General features: G+C 35.9%; 1 protein-coding gene across 3 annotated transcripts in view; it reads right to left on the bottom strand.

The window, feature by feature from the left end:
- Nucleotides 1-18,090, bottom strand: part of DIAPH3 (diaphanous related formin 3) — a 517,788-nt gene that overhangs the window by 256,076 nt on the left and 243,622 nt on the right. For all 3 annotated transcript variants that reach the window (XM_030922410.1, XM_030922411.1, XM_010368580.1), the window contains one exon: nt 17,457-17,552. In XM_030922410.1, coding sequence (XP_030778270.1) covers nt 17,457-17,552 — 96 coding nt within the window. The remainder of the gene's footprint in view (nt 1-17,456; nt 17,553-18,090) is intronic.

Below are 18,090 nucleotides of genomic sequence, written 5' to 3'. Positions count from 1 at the left end.
CATATCACCAATACACACAGTTCTGAACCCAAGAAGTCTTAAATATGAAATAATTATGATAAAACTCACAGATGTCTATAATCCTTAATATCCCAAGAACAAGATAAAATACATAAATGGTATAAGAGTAAATAGAGATTTGGCCAGGCGCGGTGGCTCACGCCTGTAATCCCAGCACTTTGGGAGGCAGAGGCAGGCAGATCACAAGGTCAGGAGATCAAGACCATCTTGGCTAACACAGGGAAACTCCATCTCTACTAAAAATACAAAAAATTAGCCAGGCGTGGTGGCGTGCACCTGTAGTCCCAGCTACTCAGGGAGGCTGAGGCAGGAGTATCGCTTGAACCCAAGAAGTAGAGGTTGCAGTGAGCCAAGATTAAGCCACTGCACTCCAGCCTGGGCGACACAGTGAGACTCTATCTCAAAAAAAAAAAAAAAAATCAGTAGAGATTTGTAAAATTACAAAAGATAACGCCATAGCAGATAATAGAACATGCAAAAAATATAATCACTGAAGATAGTGAAGTAGGGCTCTCCAGTAATTCTCCACCCTCACAGAAACATGAATTTGAACTAGCCATATATGAAAGAAAATACCTTCAACAGAGAGAAAGCAAGTAAAAAATCATAGTACCTGCTATAGACTAATACTAAAAAAGAAACATTGATGATGTAAAGAATGTTTTACATTACCCGTATCAATCCCTCCCCCAACGTCAGCCAGTAGAGCAAAAAAAAAAAAAAAAAAGATACTGTCCACTTGAAAAATAGAGAGGGAAGTTAAAGAAATTTGCCTTTGTGCTTAACAACAAATTTACCAGTATAAAACGCTCATGGACTCTGATTCCTGACAGGTACCTGCAATCTAACCATCTAAACTGACACTGGTACCAGACAGGAATTCAATGGTCCTTTGAGAAAAACTCGAGTTCTGGCCCATATCACTGACAGATGACTGCAGCGACCTTCCTTTACAGAAAATACTTAGCGGCAAACAGGCAACAGCAGCCGTGGGCTTCAGGAACCACCCAGGACTGCAATAGCATTAGGAAAGATGAAAGTAACCCTGATGCTGGGTCAGCTGTGGGAGCCAAAAATTTTCCAGCCTGGGCTGCACCACCCAAAGCACTTCTAGGCTTAGGGCACTCCCTAGTACTACACCAACAACAGCAATCCATACCAGATGGTCTACTCAGAAACCCTAGACAGACTTACTGTTGAAAGATGACCTAAAATAAAGTCCAACTGAGAAGAATGGAATAAATATCTACTTCTTCAACGTGTAGACAGCAACACTTGACCACAATGCAAAAAGACAATCAGGGAAACATGACTTCACCAAAGGGAAAAAATAAGCTGCCAGTGATGCACACTAGAGACGGACATGTATGAACTATCTGGCAAGGAATTCAAAGCTGTAGTTTAAGAAAGTTCAGTGAACTTCAAGAAAATACAAAAAAAAAAAAAAAAAAAAAAAAAGTTAAATGTTAGACCTAATACCATAAAAACCCTAGAAGAAAACCTAGATAATACCATTCAGGACATAGGCATGGGCAAGGACTTCATGTCTAAAACACCAAGAGCAATGTCAACAAAAGCCAAAATTGACAAATGGGATATAATTAAACTAAAGAGCTTCTGCACAGCAAAAGAAACTACCATCAGAGTGAACAGGCAACCTACAGAATGGGAGAAAATTTTTGCAATCTACTTATCTGACAAAGGGCTAATATCCAGAACCTACAAAGAACTCAAACGAATTTACAAGAAAAAAACAAACAACCCCATCAAAAAGTGGGCAAGGGATATGAACAGACATTTCTCAAAAGAAGACATGCATACAGCCAACAGACACATGAAAAAATGCTCATCAGTCACTCGCCATCAGAGAAATGCAAATCAAAACCACAATGAGATACCATCTCACACCACTTAGAATGGCAATCATTAAAAAGTCAGGCAACAACAGGTGCTGGAGAGGATGTGGAGAAATAGGAACACTTTTACACTGTTGGTGGGACTGTAAACTAGTTCAACCATTATGGAAAACAGTATGGTGATTCCTCAAGGACCTAGAATTAGAAGTACCATATGACCCCGCCATCCCATTACTGGGTATATACCCAAAGGTTTATAAATCATGCTGCTATAAAGACACATGCACACGTATGTTCATTGCGGCACTATTCACAATAGCAAAGACTTGGAATCAACCCAAATGTCCATCAGTGACAGACTGGATTAAGAAAATGTGGCATATATATACCGTGGAATACTATGCACACGTAAAAAAGGATGAGTTTGTGTCCTTTGTAGGGACACGGATGCAGCTGGAAACCATCATTCTCAGCAAACTATCACAAGAACAGAAAACCAAACACCACATGTTCTCACTCATAGGTGAGAACTGAACAATGAGATTACTTGGACTTGGGAAGGGGAACATCACACACCGGGGCCTATTATGGGGAGGGGGGAGGGGAGGAGGGATTGCATTGGGAGTTATATCTGATGTAAATGACTAGTTGATGGGTGCCGACGAGTTGATGGGTGCAGCACACCAACATGGCACAAGTATACATATGTAACAAACCTGCACGCTATGCACATGTACCCTAGAACTTAAAGTATAATAATAATAAAAAAAAATCAAAACAAAAAAGGTTCAGTGAACTTCAAGAAAATTTAAAAAAAATAGTAATTTTTAACAAAGAAAATAGTTTTTAAAAATTAAACAGAAATACTAGAGCTAAAATATACAAGGTACAAAATGAGAAATTCAATAGACAGCATCAACTGTAGAAGTGATCAAGCAGAAGAAAAGAAATCTGTAAACTTAAAGACAATTCATTTGAACGTATTCAGTAAAAGAATAAGAAAAATGAATGAAAAGGAATGAAGAAAACGTGAAATTTATGGGACAGCATTAAAGAGCAAAAACGTGTCACTGAGGTTTGAGAGAGTAGATAACATTGTAGAAAACTTATTTTAAAAAGTAACAGCAGAAAACTTTCCAAACCTGGAAAAAGATATAAATATCCAGATATGAGAAGGTAAAGGGTGTCCAGTATGATTGAATCCAATACTACCATGACATTATAATCAAACTGTCAAATATGAAAGACAAAGAGGGGATCCAGAAAGCAACAAGAGAAAATAATAAAATAGCAAACAAGAGAGTTCCAGTATACCTAACAGCAGACTTCTCAACAGAAACCTTACATGCCAGGAGAAAATATGATGACATATTAAAAGTGCTGAAGAAAAACAACTTCTAACTAAGAATAATGTACCATAAAAATGTATTTTTCAGAAATCAAGGAAAGATAGAGTTTCCCAGACAAACACAAGCTAAGGAAGTTCACAATCAACAGCCCTGTCTTATAAAAATTGCTAAATGAAATTCTTCCAGTTGAAAGAAAAGGATGATAATGAGAAACACAAAAAATATCTGAAAGTATAACTCACCAGTAAAAGTAAGTACATAGTCAAATTTTGAATATTCTAATAATGTAATGGTGGTATGTAAAATCACTTATATCTTTAAAAGAGAGAATAGAGGACAAAACTATTAAAATTTACAGTAACTACAATAAATTGTTAAGGAAATTCAATATGGAAAGATGTGAATTGTGACATCAAAAATTCAAAATTGAAGGAGAGAGTACAATTAACATGTAGTCTTATTTTTTTATAAGTGATCAAGGTTATCAGTTTCAAATAAATTATTTTAACTATAAAAAATATTTTAGTTAGCCTCATGATAACCACAAAGCAAAAATCTACACTAAATGCACTACAAATCCAAAGCAAAAAATCAAAACATACTATTAAAAAATAATCACTTATCCACAAAGGAAAACAGTAATAAAGGAAGAAAGTAAACAGGATTCACAAAACAACTAGAAAACAATCAACAAAATGGTAGTTATAAGTCCTTCACTATCAATAATTATCTAGAATCTAAATGGATTGAATTCTCAAATTAAAAGACAGTGGCTGAATGAAAACAAAACAAAACTACAACAATATGCTGACTACTGAAGACTCACTTCACCCGTAAAGACACATATAAAGCAAGTGTAAAGATAGAAAAAGATATTTCATGCACATGAAAACCAAAAGAGAACAGAGTAGCTATATTAACATCAGATAAAATATACTTTAAACCAAAAACTGTAAAAGGAGACAAAGAAGGATATTACATAATAAAGTAATCAACTCAGCAAAAGGATGTAACACTTGTAAACATACATATGTGTATATATATATGTGTGTGTGTGTGTGTGTATAATGTATCCAACACCAAAGAATCTAAATATACAAAGCAAATAGATCTACAGGGAGACATACATTTCAATACAATAATATTAGGAGACTTCAACATCTCATTTTCAGCAATAAAACAATCATCTAGACAAAAAATAAAAAAAAAAAATATATTAAATAGAAAATGAACTCTAGGCCAAAAGGATCTAACAAATATTTACAGAACATTTCATATAACAATATCAGAATAAACATCCTTCCCTCAACTGCATATGGAACATTCTCCAGGACAGATCATATGTTACGCCACAAAACAAGTCTTAACAAATTTAAGGAGACTAGAATCATATCAAGTATATTTTCTGACCACAATGGAATAAAACTAGAAATCAATAACAGAAGAAAATTCAAAAACTTTTCAAATACATGAAAACTAAACCACATGTTTCTAAATAACAAATGAGTCAATGAAGAAATTAAGTCTTCAATTTTAAAATTTATTTAGAAAAATGTAAAGGAAAACACAATATACTAAAATATATGGGATATAGCAAAAGCAGATCTAAGTGAGAAGCTTATAGAAATAAATGTCTACATTAAAAAAAAAAAAAAAATCTCAACCTAACATTGCACCTGGAGGAATTATAAAAACAAGACAAACTCAACCCAAAATTATTAGAAGCAAGAAAATATTAAAGATCCAATCAGAAATAAATGAAATGGAGACTAGAAAATACCAAAAAAGAAAAAAAAAAAAAAAAGAAAGAAAAAAGAAAACAAAAAACAAAAAGTTGATTTTTGGAAAAATAAACAAAATAATCAAATGTTTATTTAGACTAAGAAGACTCAAATAAATATAGTCATAAATGAAAAGATATTACAACTGACACCACAAAAATAAAAAGAATTTATGAGACTATTTTGAATGATTTCTTATACATCAATAAATGGGATAACCTAGAAAAAAAATGGATACAATCCTAGAAAATTATAACTTATCAAGATTTAATTATAAAACAATAGAATACCTGAATAAACTAATAACCAGTAAGGAAACTGAAATCAGTAATAAGTAGTTTCTCACCAAAGAAAAGCTGAGGATCTAATATATTTGCTGCTTAATTCTATCAAACATGTAACTAAAAACTATTACCAATTCTTTTGAAAATATTCAAAACAACAATAATAGAGAATACTGCCAAACTCACTCCACAAGGCTGGCATTCCCCCGACACCAAAACCTGCAAGGATGCAACAGAAGAAAACTACTTGTCACTAACCCTGAAGCAAAAATTCTCAACAAACTGAATTTAAAGATCAATCACCATGATCAAATGGGATTCATTCCGGAGATGCAAGGATGGTTCAAAATATGTAAATCAATAAATGTGACACATCCTATTAACAGTATGAAGGACAAAATCATATAATCATTTCAATAGATACAAAAATAATTTGACAGAATTCATCACTCTTTTACGATAAAAAATGTTGACAAATTAGGAATAGAAGAAATTTGTCACAACACAATAAATATATGTGTTATATATGACAAACACACAGCTTTCATCATAACAAATAGAGAAAAGTTAAAAGCTTTTCCTACAAAATCTGGAAGATGAAGATCTCCACTTTCACCACTTCTGTTCAACATATTACTTGAAGTCCTAACCAGGGCAATTAGGCAAGAGAAAAAAAAAACAAAAAAAAAGGCAGAAATAAGTTAAACTGTACTTGCTTGCAGAAAACAAGCTTAAATAAATAAAAAAAAATCATAAAGACTCCACCAACAAACTATTAGATCAAATAAATTCAGTAAAATTGCAGCACACAAAATCAACATAAAAATCAGTACCATTTCTACACACTAATAGTAAACTATCTGAAAAAGAAATCAAGAAAATTCCATGTACAACAGCTACCAACTATTAGAGATCATTATGTTAAGTGAAATAAGTCAGACAGAGAAAGGCAAATATCACAATTTCTCACGTATTTGTAGGATCTAAAAATCTGAACAAGTTAACTCAGGGAGATAAAGAAGGAATGATTACCACAGGCTGGGAAGGGTAGTAGGGGAGTGGGGAGAGATGCAGATGGATGGTTAATGGATTCCAAAAAAAAAAAAACCTCAAAATGAAAAAGAGACTAAGAAACTACTAAATGTAAGAATCAAAACTAAGAAACTACTAGAAGAAAAGAGGGGGAAAGCTCCAGGACATTGGTCTCTATAATAAAATTTTGACTATCACCTCAAAAGCACAGGCAAAAATAGACAAATAGTATTACACCAAGCTTAAAAAGCTTCTGCATAAAACAAATAATCTACAGAGTGAAGAGACAAACTACAGAATAGGAGGAAATATTTGTAAACAATATACCTAATAAAGGATTAATATCTAAAATATATAAAGAACTCAAACAATTTAAGGAAAAGAAAATAATTAACCAAAATAAAAAGTGGGTAAAAGACCTAAACACATTTCTCAAAAGAAGACATACAAATGGTCAACAGGTATATTTAAAAGAGGTTCAATGTCTCTAATCATCAATGACAGGCAAAACAAAACCACAATGAGATACCACCTAAACCCCTGTTAGAATGGCTATTATCAAAAAGACAAAAACGGATAAAAAACTGTGGGATATACTATGAAATGGAGTACTATTTAGCCATAAAAAAGAATGAGATCCTCTCCTTTGCAACAACATAGACGGAACTGAAGATCATCATGTTAAGTAAAATAAGCCAAGCAGAGAGAGACAAATGTCACGTGTTTTCACTTATTTGTGGGATCTAAAACTCAAAATAATTTAACTCAGGGAGATAGGAGTAGAACTACAGTTACCACAGGCTGGGAAATGTTGTAGGGGAGTAGGGATGGTGGGATGTAGGTGAGGGTGGTTAATGGGTACAAAAAATTTGAAAGAATGAATAAGACCTAGTAATTGACAGCACAACAGAGTATTTATAGTCAATAATAATTTAATCATGCATTTAAAAACAACTAAAAGAATTTAATTGGATCGTTTGTAACACAAAGGGTAAATGCTTGGGGATAGATATCCCATTCTCCATGATGTTATTGTTATGCCCAAATCCAAACATCTCATGTATCCCATAAATACATAAAACTACTATGTACCCACAAAAATGGTTTTAAAAAGACAAAAGATAACAAGTGTTAGAAAAGATGTCGAGAAAAAGGAATTCTTATACACTTTTGGTATGAATGTAAAGTAGTAAATCATTATTAAAAAACAGTATGGAGCCTCCTTAAAACATTCAAAATGGAATTACCATATAACCAAGCAATTCCATTATTGGATATATATCCACAAGAAATAAAATCAGTATCATAAAGAGATCTGCATTCTTATGTCCACTGGAATACTATTTACAATACGCAGGATATGAAATCAGCGTAAGTGACCATCAGTGAAGGACTGGATAAAGTAAATGTCGTATATATACAAAATGGAATACTATACAGACATAAAAAAGAACAGGCCAGGTGTGGTGGTTCACGCCTATAATCTCAGCACTTTGGGTGGCCAAGGCAGGTGGATTGCTTGAGGACAGGAGTTCAAGACCAGCCTGGACAATATGGCAAAACCCTGTCTCTACTAAAAAAATACAAAAATTGGGGCGCGGAGCAAGATGGCCGAATAGGAACAGCTCCAGTCTCCAACTCCCAGCGCGAGCGACACAGAAGACCAGTGATTTATGCATTTTCAACTGAGGTACTGTGGTCATCTCACTGGGGAGTGCCGGACAACTGGTGCTGGTCAGCTGCTGCAGCGTGACCAGCGAGAGCTGAAGCAGGGCGAGGCATCGCCTCACCTGGGAAGCGCAAGGGGGAAGGGAAACCCTTTTCCTAGCCAGGGGAACTGAGACACACAACACCTGGAAAATCAGGTAACTCCCACCCCAATACCGCGCTTTAAGCAAACGGGCACACCAGAAGAATATATCCCTCACCTGGACGGGAGGGACCCACGCCCATGGAGCCTCCCTCATTGCTAACACAGCAGTCTGCGGAGATCTAACTGCAAGGCAGCAGCAAGGCTAGGGGAAGGGCGCCCGCCATTGCTGAGGCTTAAGTAGGTAAACAAAGCCGCTGGGAAGCTCGAACTGGGTGGAGCTCACAGCAGCTCAAGGAAACCTGCCTGTCTCTGTAGACTCCACCTCTGGGGACAGGGCACAGCTAAACAACAAAAGGGGAAGCAGCAGAGGCCTGGGCAGACGCGAACGACTCTGTCTGACAGCTTTGAAGAGAGCAGTGGATCTCCCAACACGGAGGTTGAGATCTGAGAAGGGACAGACGGCCTGCTCAAGTGGGTCCCTGACCCCTGAGTAAGCCTAACTGGAAGACATCCCCCACTAGGGGCAGTTTGACACACCACACCTCACAGGGTGGAGTATACCCCTGAGAGGAAGCTTCCAAAGCAAGAATCAGACAGGTACACTCGCTGTTCAGCAATATTCTATCTTCTGCAACCTCTGCTGTTGATACCCAGGCAAACAGGGTCTGGAGTGGACCTCAAGCAATCTCCAACAGACCTACAGCTGAGGGTCCTGACTATTAGAAGGAAAACTATCAAACAGGAAGAACACCTATACCAAAACCCCATCAGTACGTCACCATCATCAAAGACCAGAGGCAGATAAAACCACAAAGATGGGGAGGAAGCAGGGCAGAAAAGCTGGAAATTCAAAAAATAAGAGTGCATCTCCCCCTGCAAAGGAGCGCAGCTCATCACCAGCAACGGATCGAAGCTGGTCAGAGAATGACTTTGACGAGATGAGAGAAGAAGGCTTCAGTCGATCAAACTTCTCAGAGCTAAAGGAGGAATTACGTACCCAGCACAAAGAAACTAAAAATCTTGAAAAAAGAGTGGAAGAATTGATAGCTAGAAAAATTAATGCAGAGAAGGTCACAAATGAAATGACAGAGATGAAAACCATGACACGAGAAATACGTGACAAATCCACAAGTTTCAGTAACTGACTCGATCAACTGGAAGAAAGAGTATCAGCAATTGAGGATCAAATGAATGAAATGAAGCGAGAAGAGAAACCAAAAGAAAAAAGAAGAAAAAGAAATGAACAAAGCCTGCAAGAAGTATGGGATTATGTAAAAAGACCAAATCTACGTCTGATTGGGGTGCCTGAAAGTGAGGGGGAAAATGGAACCAAGTTGGAAAACACTCTTCAGGATATCATCCAGGAAAACTTCCCCAACCTAGTAGGGCAGGCCAACATTCAAATTCAGGAAATACAGAGAACGCCACAAAGATACTCCTCCAGAAGAGCAACTCCAAGACACATAATTGCCAGATTCACCAAAGTTGAAATGAAGGAAAAAATCTTAAGGGCAGCCAGAGAGAAAGGTCGGGTTACCCACAAAGGGAAGCCCATCAGACTAACAGCAGACCTCTCGGCAGAAACTCTACAAGCCAGAAGAGAGTGGGGGCCAATATTCAACGTTCTTAAAGAAAAGAATTTTAAACACAGAATTTCATATCCAGCCAAACTAAGTTTCATAAGTGAAGGAGAAATAAAATCCTTTACAGATAAGCAAATGCTTAGAGATTTTGTCACCACCAGGCCTCCCTTACAAGAGTCCCTGAAGGAAGCACTAAACATGGAAAGGAACAACCGGTACCAGCCATTGCAAAAACATGCCAAAATGTAAAGACCATCGAGGCTAGGAAGAAACTGCATCAACTAACGAGCAAAATAACCAGTTAATATCATAATGGCAGGATCAAGTTCACACATAACAATAATAACCTTAAATGTTAATGGACTAAATGGTCCAATTAAAAGACACAGACTGGCAAACTGGATAAAGAGTCAAGACCCATCAGTCTGCTGTATTCAGGAGACCCATCGCACATGCAGAGACATACATAGGCTCAAAATAAAGGGATGGAGGAAGATCTACCAAGCAAATGGAGAACAAAAAAAAGCAGGGGATGCAATCCTAGTCTCTGATAAAATAGACTTTAAACCATCAAAGATCAAAAGAGACAAAGAAGGCCATTACATAATGGTAAAGGGATCAATTCAACAGGAAGAGCTAACTCTCCTAAATATATACGCACCCAATACAGGAGCACCCACATTCATAAAGCAAGTCCTTAGAGACTTACAAAGAGACTTAGACTCCCATACAATAATAATGGGAGACTTCAACACTCCACTGTCAACATTAGACAGATCAACGAGACAGAAAGTTAACAAGGATATCCAGGAATTGAACTCATCTCTGCACCAAGCAGACCTAATAGACATCTATAGAACTCTCCACCCCAAATCAACAGAATATACATTCTTCTCAGCAACCTCTGCTGTTGATACCCATCGCACTTATTCCAAAATTGACCACATAATTGGAAGTAAAGCACTCCTTAGCAAATGTAAAAGAACAGAAACTATAACAAACTGTCTCTCAGACCACAGTGCAATCAAACTAGAACTCAGGACTAAGAAACTAAATCAAAACCACTCAACTACATGGAAACTGAACAACCTGCTCCTGAATGACTACTGGGTACATAAGGAAACTGAAGGCAGAAATAAAGATGTTCTTTGAAACCAATGAGAACAAAGATACAACATACCAAAATCTCTGGGACACATTTAAAACAGTGTGTAGAGGGAAATTTATAGCACTAAATGCCTACAAGAGAAAGCTGGAAAGATCTAAAATTGACACTCTAACATCACAATTAAAAGAACTGGAGAAGCTAGAGCAAACACATTCAAAAGCTAGCAAAAGGCAAGAAATAACTCAGATCAGAGCAGAACTGGAGGAGATAGAGACACAAAAAACCCTCCAAAAAATCAATGAATCCAGGAGTTGGTTTTTTGAAAAGATCAACAAAATTGACAGATCGCTAGCAAGACTAATAAAGAAGAAAAGAGAGAAGAATCAAGTAGACGCAATAAAAAATGATAAAGGGGATATCACCACGGACCCCACAGAAATACAAACTACCATCAGAGAATACTATAAACACCTCTACGCAAATCAACTAGAAAAACTAGAAGAAATGGATAATTTCTTGGACACTTACATTGTTCCAAGACTAAACCAGGAAGAAGTTAAATCCCTAAATAGACCAATAGCAGGCTCTGAAATTGAGGCAATAATTAATAACCTACCAACCAAAAAAAGCCCAGGACCAGATGGATTCACAGCTGAATTCTACCAGAGGTACAAGGAGGAGCTGGTACCATTCCTTCTGAAACTATTCCAATCAATAGAAAAAGAGGGAATCCTCCCTAACTCATTTTATGAGGCCAACATCATCCTGATACCAAAGCTTGGCAGAGACACAACAAAAAAAGAGAATTTTAGACCAATATCCCTGATGAACATCGATGCAAAAATCCTCAATAAAATGCTGGCAAACCGGATTCAGCAGCACATCAAAAAGCTTATCCACCATGATCAAGTGAGCTTCATCCCTGGGATGCAAGGCTGCTTCAACATTCGCAAATCAATAAACGTAATCCAGCATATAAACAGAACCAAAGACAAGAACCACATGATTATCTCAATAGATGCAGAAAAGGCTTTTGACAAAATTCAACAGCCCTTCATGCTAAAAACGCTCAATAAATTCGGTATTGATGGAACGTACCTCAAAATAATAAGAGCTATTTATGACAAACCCACAGCTAATATCATACTGAATGGGCAAAAACTGAAAAAATTCCCTTTGAAAACTGGCACAAGACAGGGATGCCCTCTCTCACCACTCCTATCCAACATAGTGTTGGAAGTTCTGGCTAGGGCAATCAGGCAAGAGAAAGAAATCAAGGGTATCCAGTTAGGAAAAGAAGAAGTTAAATTGTCCCTGTTTGCAGATGACATGATTGTATATTTAGAAAACCCCATTGTCTCAGCCCAAAAGCTCCTTAAGCTGATAAGTAACTTCAGAAAAGTCTCAGGATACAAAATTAATGTGCAAAAATCACAAGCATTCTTATACACCAGTAACAGACAAACAGAGAGCCAAATCATCAATGAACTTCCATTCACAATTGCTTCAAAGAGAATAAAATACCTAGGAATCCAACTTACAAGGGATGTAAAGGACCTCTTCAAGGAGAACTACAAACCACTGCTCAGTGAAATCAAAGAGGACACTAACAAATGGAAGAACATACCATGCTCATGGATAGGAAGAATCAATATTGTGAAAATGGCCATACTGCCCAAGGTTATTTATAGATTCAATGCCATTCCCCATCAAGCTACCAATGAGTTTCTTCACAGAATTGGGAAAAACTGCTTCAAAGTTCATATGGAACCAAAAAAGAACCCGCATTGCCAAGACAATCTTATGTCCTAAGAACAAAGCTGGAGGCATCACGCTACCTGACTTCAAACTATACTACAAGGCTACAGTAACCAAAACAGCATGGTACTGGTACCAAAATAGAGATATAGACCAGTGGAACAGAACAGAGTCCTCAGAAATAATACCACACATCTACAGCCATCTGATCTTTGACAAACCTGAGAGAAACAAGAAATGGGGAAAGGATTCCCTATTTAATAAATGGTGCTGGGAAAATTGGCTAGCCATTAATAGAAAGCTGAAAGTAGATCCTTTCCTTACTCCTTATACAAAAATTAATTCAAGATGGATTAGAGACTTAAATGTTAGACCTAATACCATAAAAACCCTAGAAGAAAACCTAGGCAGTACCACTCAGGACATAGGCATGGGCAAGGACTTCATGTCTAAAACACCAAAAGCAACGGCAGCAAAAGCCAAAATTGACAAATGGGATCTAATTAAACTAAAGAGCTTCTGCACAGCAAAAGAAACTACCACCAGAGTGAACAGGCAACCTACAGAATGGGAGAACATTTTTGCAATCTACTCATCTGACAAAGGGCTAATATCCAGAATCTACAAATAACTCAAACGAATTTACAAGAAAAAAACAAACAACCCCATAGAAAAGTGGGCAAAGGATATGAACAGACATTTCTCAAAAGAAGACATTCATACAGCCAACAGACACATGAAAAAATGCTCATCATCACTCGCCATCAGAGAAATGCAAATCAAAACCACAATGAGATACCATCTCACACCAGTTAGAATGGCAATCATTAAAAAGTCAGGCAACAACAGGTGCTGGAGAGGATGTGGAGAAATAGGAACACATTTACACTGTTGGTGGGATTGTAAACTAGTTCAACCATTATGGAAAACAGTATGGTGATTCCTCGAGGATCTAGAACTAGATGTACCATATGACCCAGCCATCCCACTACTGGGTATATACCCAAAGGATTATAAATCATGCTGCTATAAAGACACATGCACACGTATGTTTATTGCAGCACTATTCACAATAGCAAAGACTTGGAATCAACCCAAATGTCCATCTGTGACAGACTGGTTTAAGAAAATGTGGCACATATACACCATGGAATATTATGCAGCCATAAAAAAGGATGAGATTGCGTCATTTGTAGGGACATGGATGCAGCTGGAAACCATCATTCTTAGCAAACTATCACAAGAAGAGAAAACCAAACACTGCATGTTCTCACTCATAGGTGGGAACTGAACAATGACATCACTTGGACTCGGGAAGGGGAACATCACACATCGGAGCCTATCATCGGGAGGGGGGAGGGGGAGGGGGGAGGGATTGCATTGGGAGTTATACCTGATATAAATGACGAATTGATGGGTGCTGACGAGTTGATGGGTGCAGCACACCAACATGGCACAAGTATACATATGTAACAAACCTGCACGTTATGCACATGTACCCTAGAACTTAAAGTATAATAAAAAAAAAAAAATAGAAAAATTAGCCAGGTGTGGTGGTGTACACCTGTACAGCCACTTAGGAGGCTGAGGCATGAGAGTGAACTCAAGAGGTGAAGGCTGCAGTAAGCTGAGGTCATGCCACTGCACTCCAGCCTGTGTAACAGAGTAGAGCAAGGCTCTGTCTCAAAAAAATAAATAAACAAATAAATACATAAGATAAACAAATAGATAGCATAACATAATGCTACATATAATAGCAAATAATAAAAACAAGAAAAAGCAGAAAGGATACAATGGTGATAGTAGAATTTGCTTTACAGATGGAATATTCTTTTACCTTCTCCTATAGTTGTCATTTGTTCACTTCTTTGAGATATTCTATAATTAAAGTAGTACCTAGCACAAATATAAAGATCAAACTAGGGTTTTAAAAATAGTTTATGAATAAACTGTCTTTTGGAAAGCATTTGTTATGACAACTAAGGACAAAAAAAAATACAAGAGTTGAAAATGACCTGATGCCTAAAAGACAATTCAGAAGACAAATATACATTTTCTAAATACTTCAAGTTACTGAAAATGAGAGCTATTCAGTTAATGTGTCCAAGAGATCGATCAAAAGGAATCTTTTTACTAACATACATCTTTATCTTTCAGAAGATGACTATACAGATCCAATAGGAAGCTTTGGATTCAGCTTGAAAGTGTAAAGTGCACAGATTTTGGAGCCAGTCATGCTTGTTTTCTGCTAGGAAATTTACAAATATTTAAACCTTGATGATAATGTGTACATTCCAGAGTTCCTCCTTTTACAGCTGTTACCGCCAGTGGAAACAAATCTGGTAAAACAAATGAATCTTACAAAACTCCTGAGCCTTCTCTTGATCCTAGAGTGCCTGGAATTCTACTTCATGATGTGCCCAGAATCTTGGCCAAAACCTTTACGAACTCAAAAATACAGGAAACCAAAAACACTCTTAAATAAACAAGTAGACAAATGAATGACTTTTAGATTCTTTCTCCAAAATTCTAATCTAGTACACAAACATAATATTTCTCTTCAATGAACTTTAGAAATGAACCTCTCCATTTCAGTATCAGTATTCTACTACTGACCACTGTTTTATTTCAATTTATCTCAATCTAAAACAGTTTTAAGACTCTTCTCAGAATTCAGACTCTCAAAACTCTAAATTTCATGACAAAAACAGCTGTGAATCAAACTACAATTACAATAAAGATTATAGGCTGCTAAAGCTTCTTAAAGCTTAAATCTTAATGCCTGCTACCATCAGAGAGGGCCAGAATAATCTTAAAAATGGATTACATCATATCATGACATGGTATAAATTCTGTATCTTTTCATCTTACACTTTAAAACATGTTTCTCAATTAAATGAATAGGATATATATACTCTAGCTAAATGAAACAAAGCAAACAGGATCCTTTTCCATAAAAATGTTATTCTGTTATCTGTAAAAAGGAACAGATATATATTAAACTATATAAACATTAAAATATTTTCAAAATGAGCAATCTTATTGAAATCACTTAACTGCTACACCCACCAGATTCCCTATCTATACTGTCAATGCTAATACCCACCTGGTGGGATTGTAGTGAAGATTAAAGGCCAAATACAGAACTAATAAACAAAGGTAATCAGTATTTATTGGCTGTTTTAACTAAATTTGAAATCCCATGTAGAACTTGTTCTGTAATACATAAATAAATAACCTTGTTCAAAAAGTTATTTAACTTTGAGATGGACATTTAGGCTAACTTATCACAGCTGACCCATCCAGAAAGAATTCTATTAAACATTATATTTCTTCAGGAACTATTACAAGACTATTTAGAATCAACACTACTAAATTGTAATGCACTTCATGAACATTCTTCAAAACAAAATCATCTCTTTAGATCACAGATACAGAACTTTTTGACATTATCTGACATAGTTCAAAACACAGTACTTTGAACTGAGACTAAATTCTTTTGGGAGGGAAATTCCCTAAAATATGTATATCATACAAAAAACAAACACAAACAAAATCTCTGTGGTCTAAGCAACACACACAAATTATTTCTCATGAAGACCACATGTTCATCAAACCAGAAACGCAGAGCTCTATTAATTATGATCTCTATATCAGGATGATGGACACCACTCTGAATGCCATTCTGGGTGTCAGGGGGAGCTTCTTCAACCACCAATGAAATGCTTCCACCCAAAAAGTGACATTATCTCCACTCCCATCTTCACTGGTCCAAGCATGTCACTTGGTGACTCCTAACTCACCAAATGACAGAGATGTGTAATCAGCAGTGCCCAGAAATAGCGAATTGACTACTAAACAATACATCAATGCCACCATACTATCCATGGGGATCTTGGCAGGCCTGCATTGTAGAAAAGGGACGAGTTTAGATCAAAGTGATTATGAAGGAGAGGAGGTTCTGAAATTTTCATAAAAGGAATGCCAACTCTACCATTTGGATACATTGCCTCTAACGTAACTCCCTCTTTAATCAGTAGCATAGATCTTTATCCTCTCACTGAAGAACTGTTTTATTCCAATATTTGCTAAAAGCTCAGCTAAGGCATGCAATAATTGAGGGACAGACTAAAAACCATGTTAATTCTTCATCACTCTAGATTTTCCACATTATTTATATCCCTCTTGCACCATCAGAAAGTGATATTACAGACCATATTATATCATCTCTAAGCATAACTACCTTTGATGAATTTAGAGAAGTTAGAAATGAGTTAAGAGCAAAACTATTTGCCTTCTTCTTTCACAGTATCTTATCAAGAAGATAATTCAATACTTCATATTTAGCTCCTGTAACAGTAATTAAATCTAAAATATTTCTACTCAGAACTTTTGAGAAAAGGCTTTCAAATGCTCAGATGCGATAACTGAATTCACTTTACCCACTATCCTTATTTCCGTTAATATTCTAACCTCCTTTAGGCGTAGCCAAGTATCACAAATATTAGAAATTCAGAGTTGTAAAAGAAGCAATACATTACCGATTTTTTTTCAAATATGATGTCATTACCTAAATTCCTTAAGTCTTTATTTTTATATTTTAAAAAAGGGACTTTAAAGAGTAGTTTTTTTTCAGTTATGAAAGGTAGAATTTCATTTTAAAACCTTTTCTTATTTGTATTTTCTAATATGCACTTATCTTTTGAAGCATTTAATCCCATAATTTACCTAAAGGAGGTATCTGTGTATTTATCATGCATATAATAACAAAATGAAAATAGCAAATAATGAATAATCGGTCTTAAAGAAAATGAAATCATTTAAAGAATTATTTCCACTGTCTTTCAATGGTATTGGAATATGATACTTACAAAGGTTCTGGGCAATTTTAGAATCTAGAAACTTAAGTTCTTTAATTTTTTTCTTAATTGATTTCTTCTCTTCAGTATCTTCCTCTTCTCTTCTCTCTGTAAAACCAAGAGTAGGTCCATGTTAGGGGCAGTAATTCATTCAAATACAGAAGTGTAAAAAGTGAACTTTCATCATTAAATAAGCTAAAAAGGATGTAACTCTTCTAAATAAAAGTTATAAAAACAAATAAAACAATAGATATCCCAAGACCTGAACTGTTGAAGATAGAAACTGGGAGCTTTTATGTCAGAGAAACTATGGAAAGTAAGTATTTGAAGGTCTAACAGGAAAAGCAACAAAAAAACATGTATACTATGGAAACCAATACCATTGGGTTTAAGAATAACTACAATTAGCTCATTTGAATAGCATACAGGACACAATTATAAAAATTAATATACTTGCACTCAAGTATATTTGCACTCAATATACTTGCAATATATAATATACTTGCACTCAAAATATAATTATTTTTAAATTGGATTATGAAGCTAGCTCTAAGAATGCTAACTAAAACACAGTCACTTTATGTCTAATGTACAATATCATTCTTATTTAAAAACATGACTTATGGAAAATTAAAAGAATAGATTT

This window comes from Rhinopithecus roxellana, chromosome 18 (assembly GCF_007565055.1).
Source record: "Rhinopithecus roxellana isolate Shanxi Qingling chromosome 18, ASM756505v1, whole genome shotgun sequence".
NCBI lineage: Eukaryota > Metazoa > Chordata > Mammalia > Primates > Cercopithecidae > Rhinopithecus > Rhinopithecus roxellana.
This window is presented reverse-complemented; position numbering and strand designations above follow the sequence as displayed.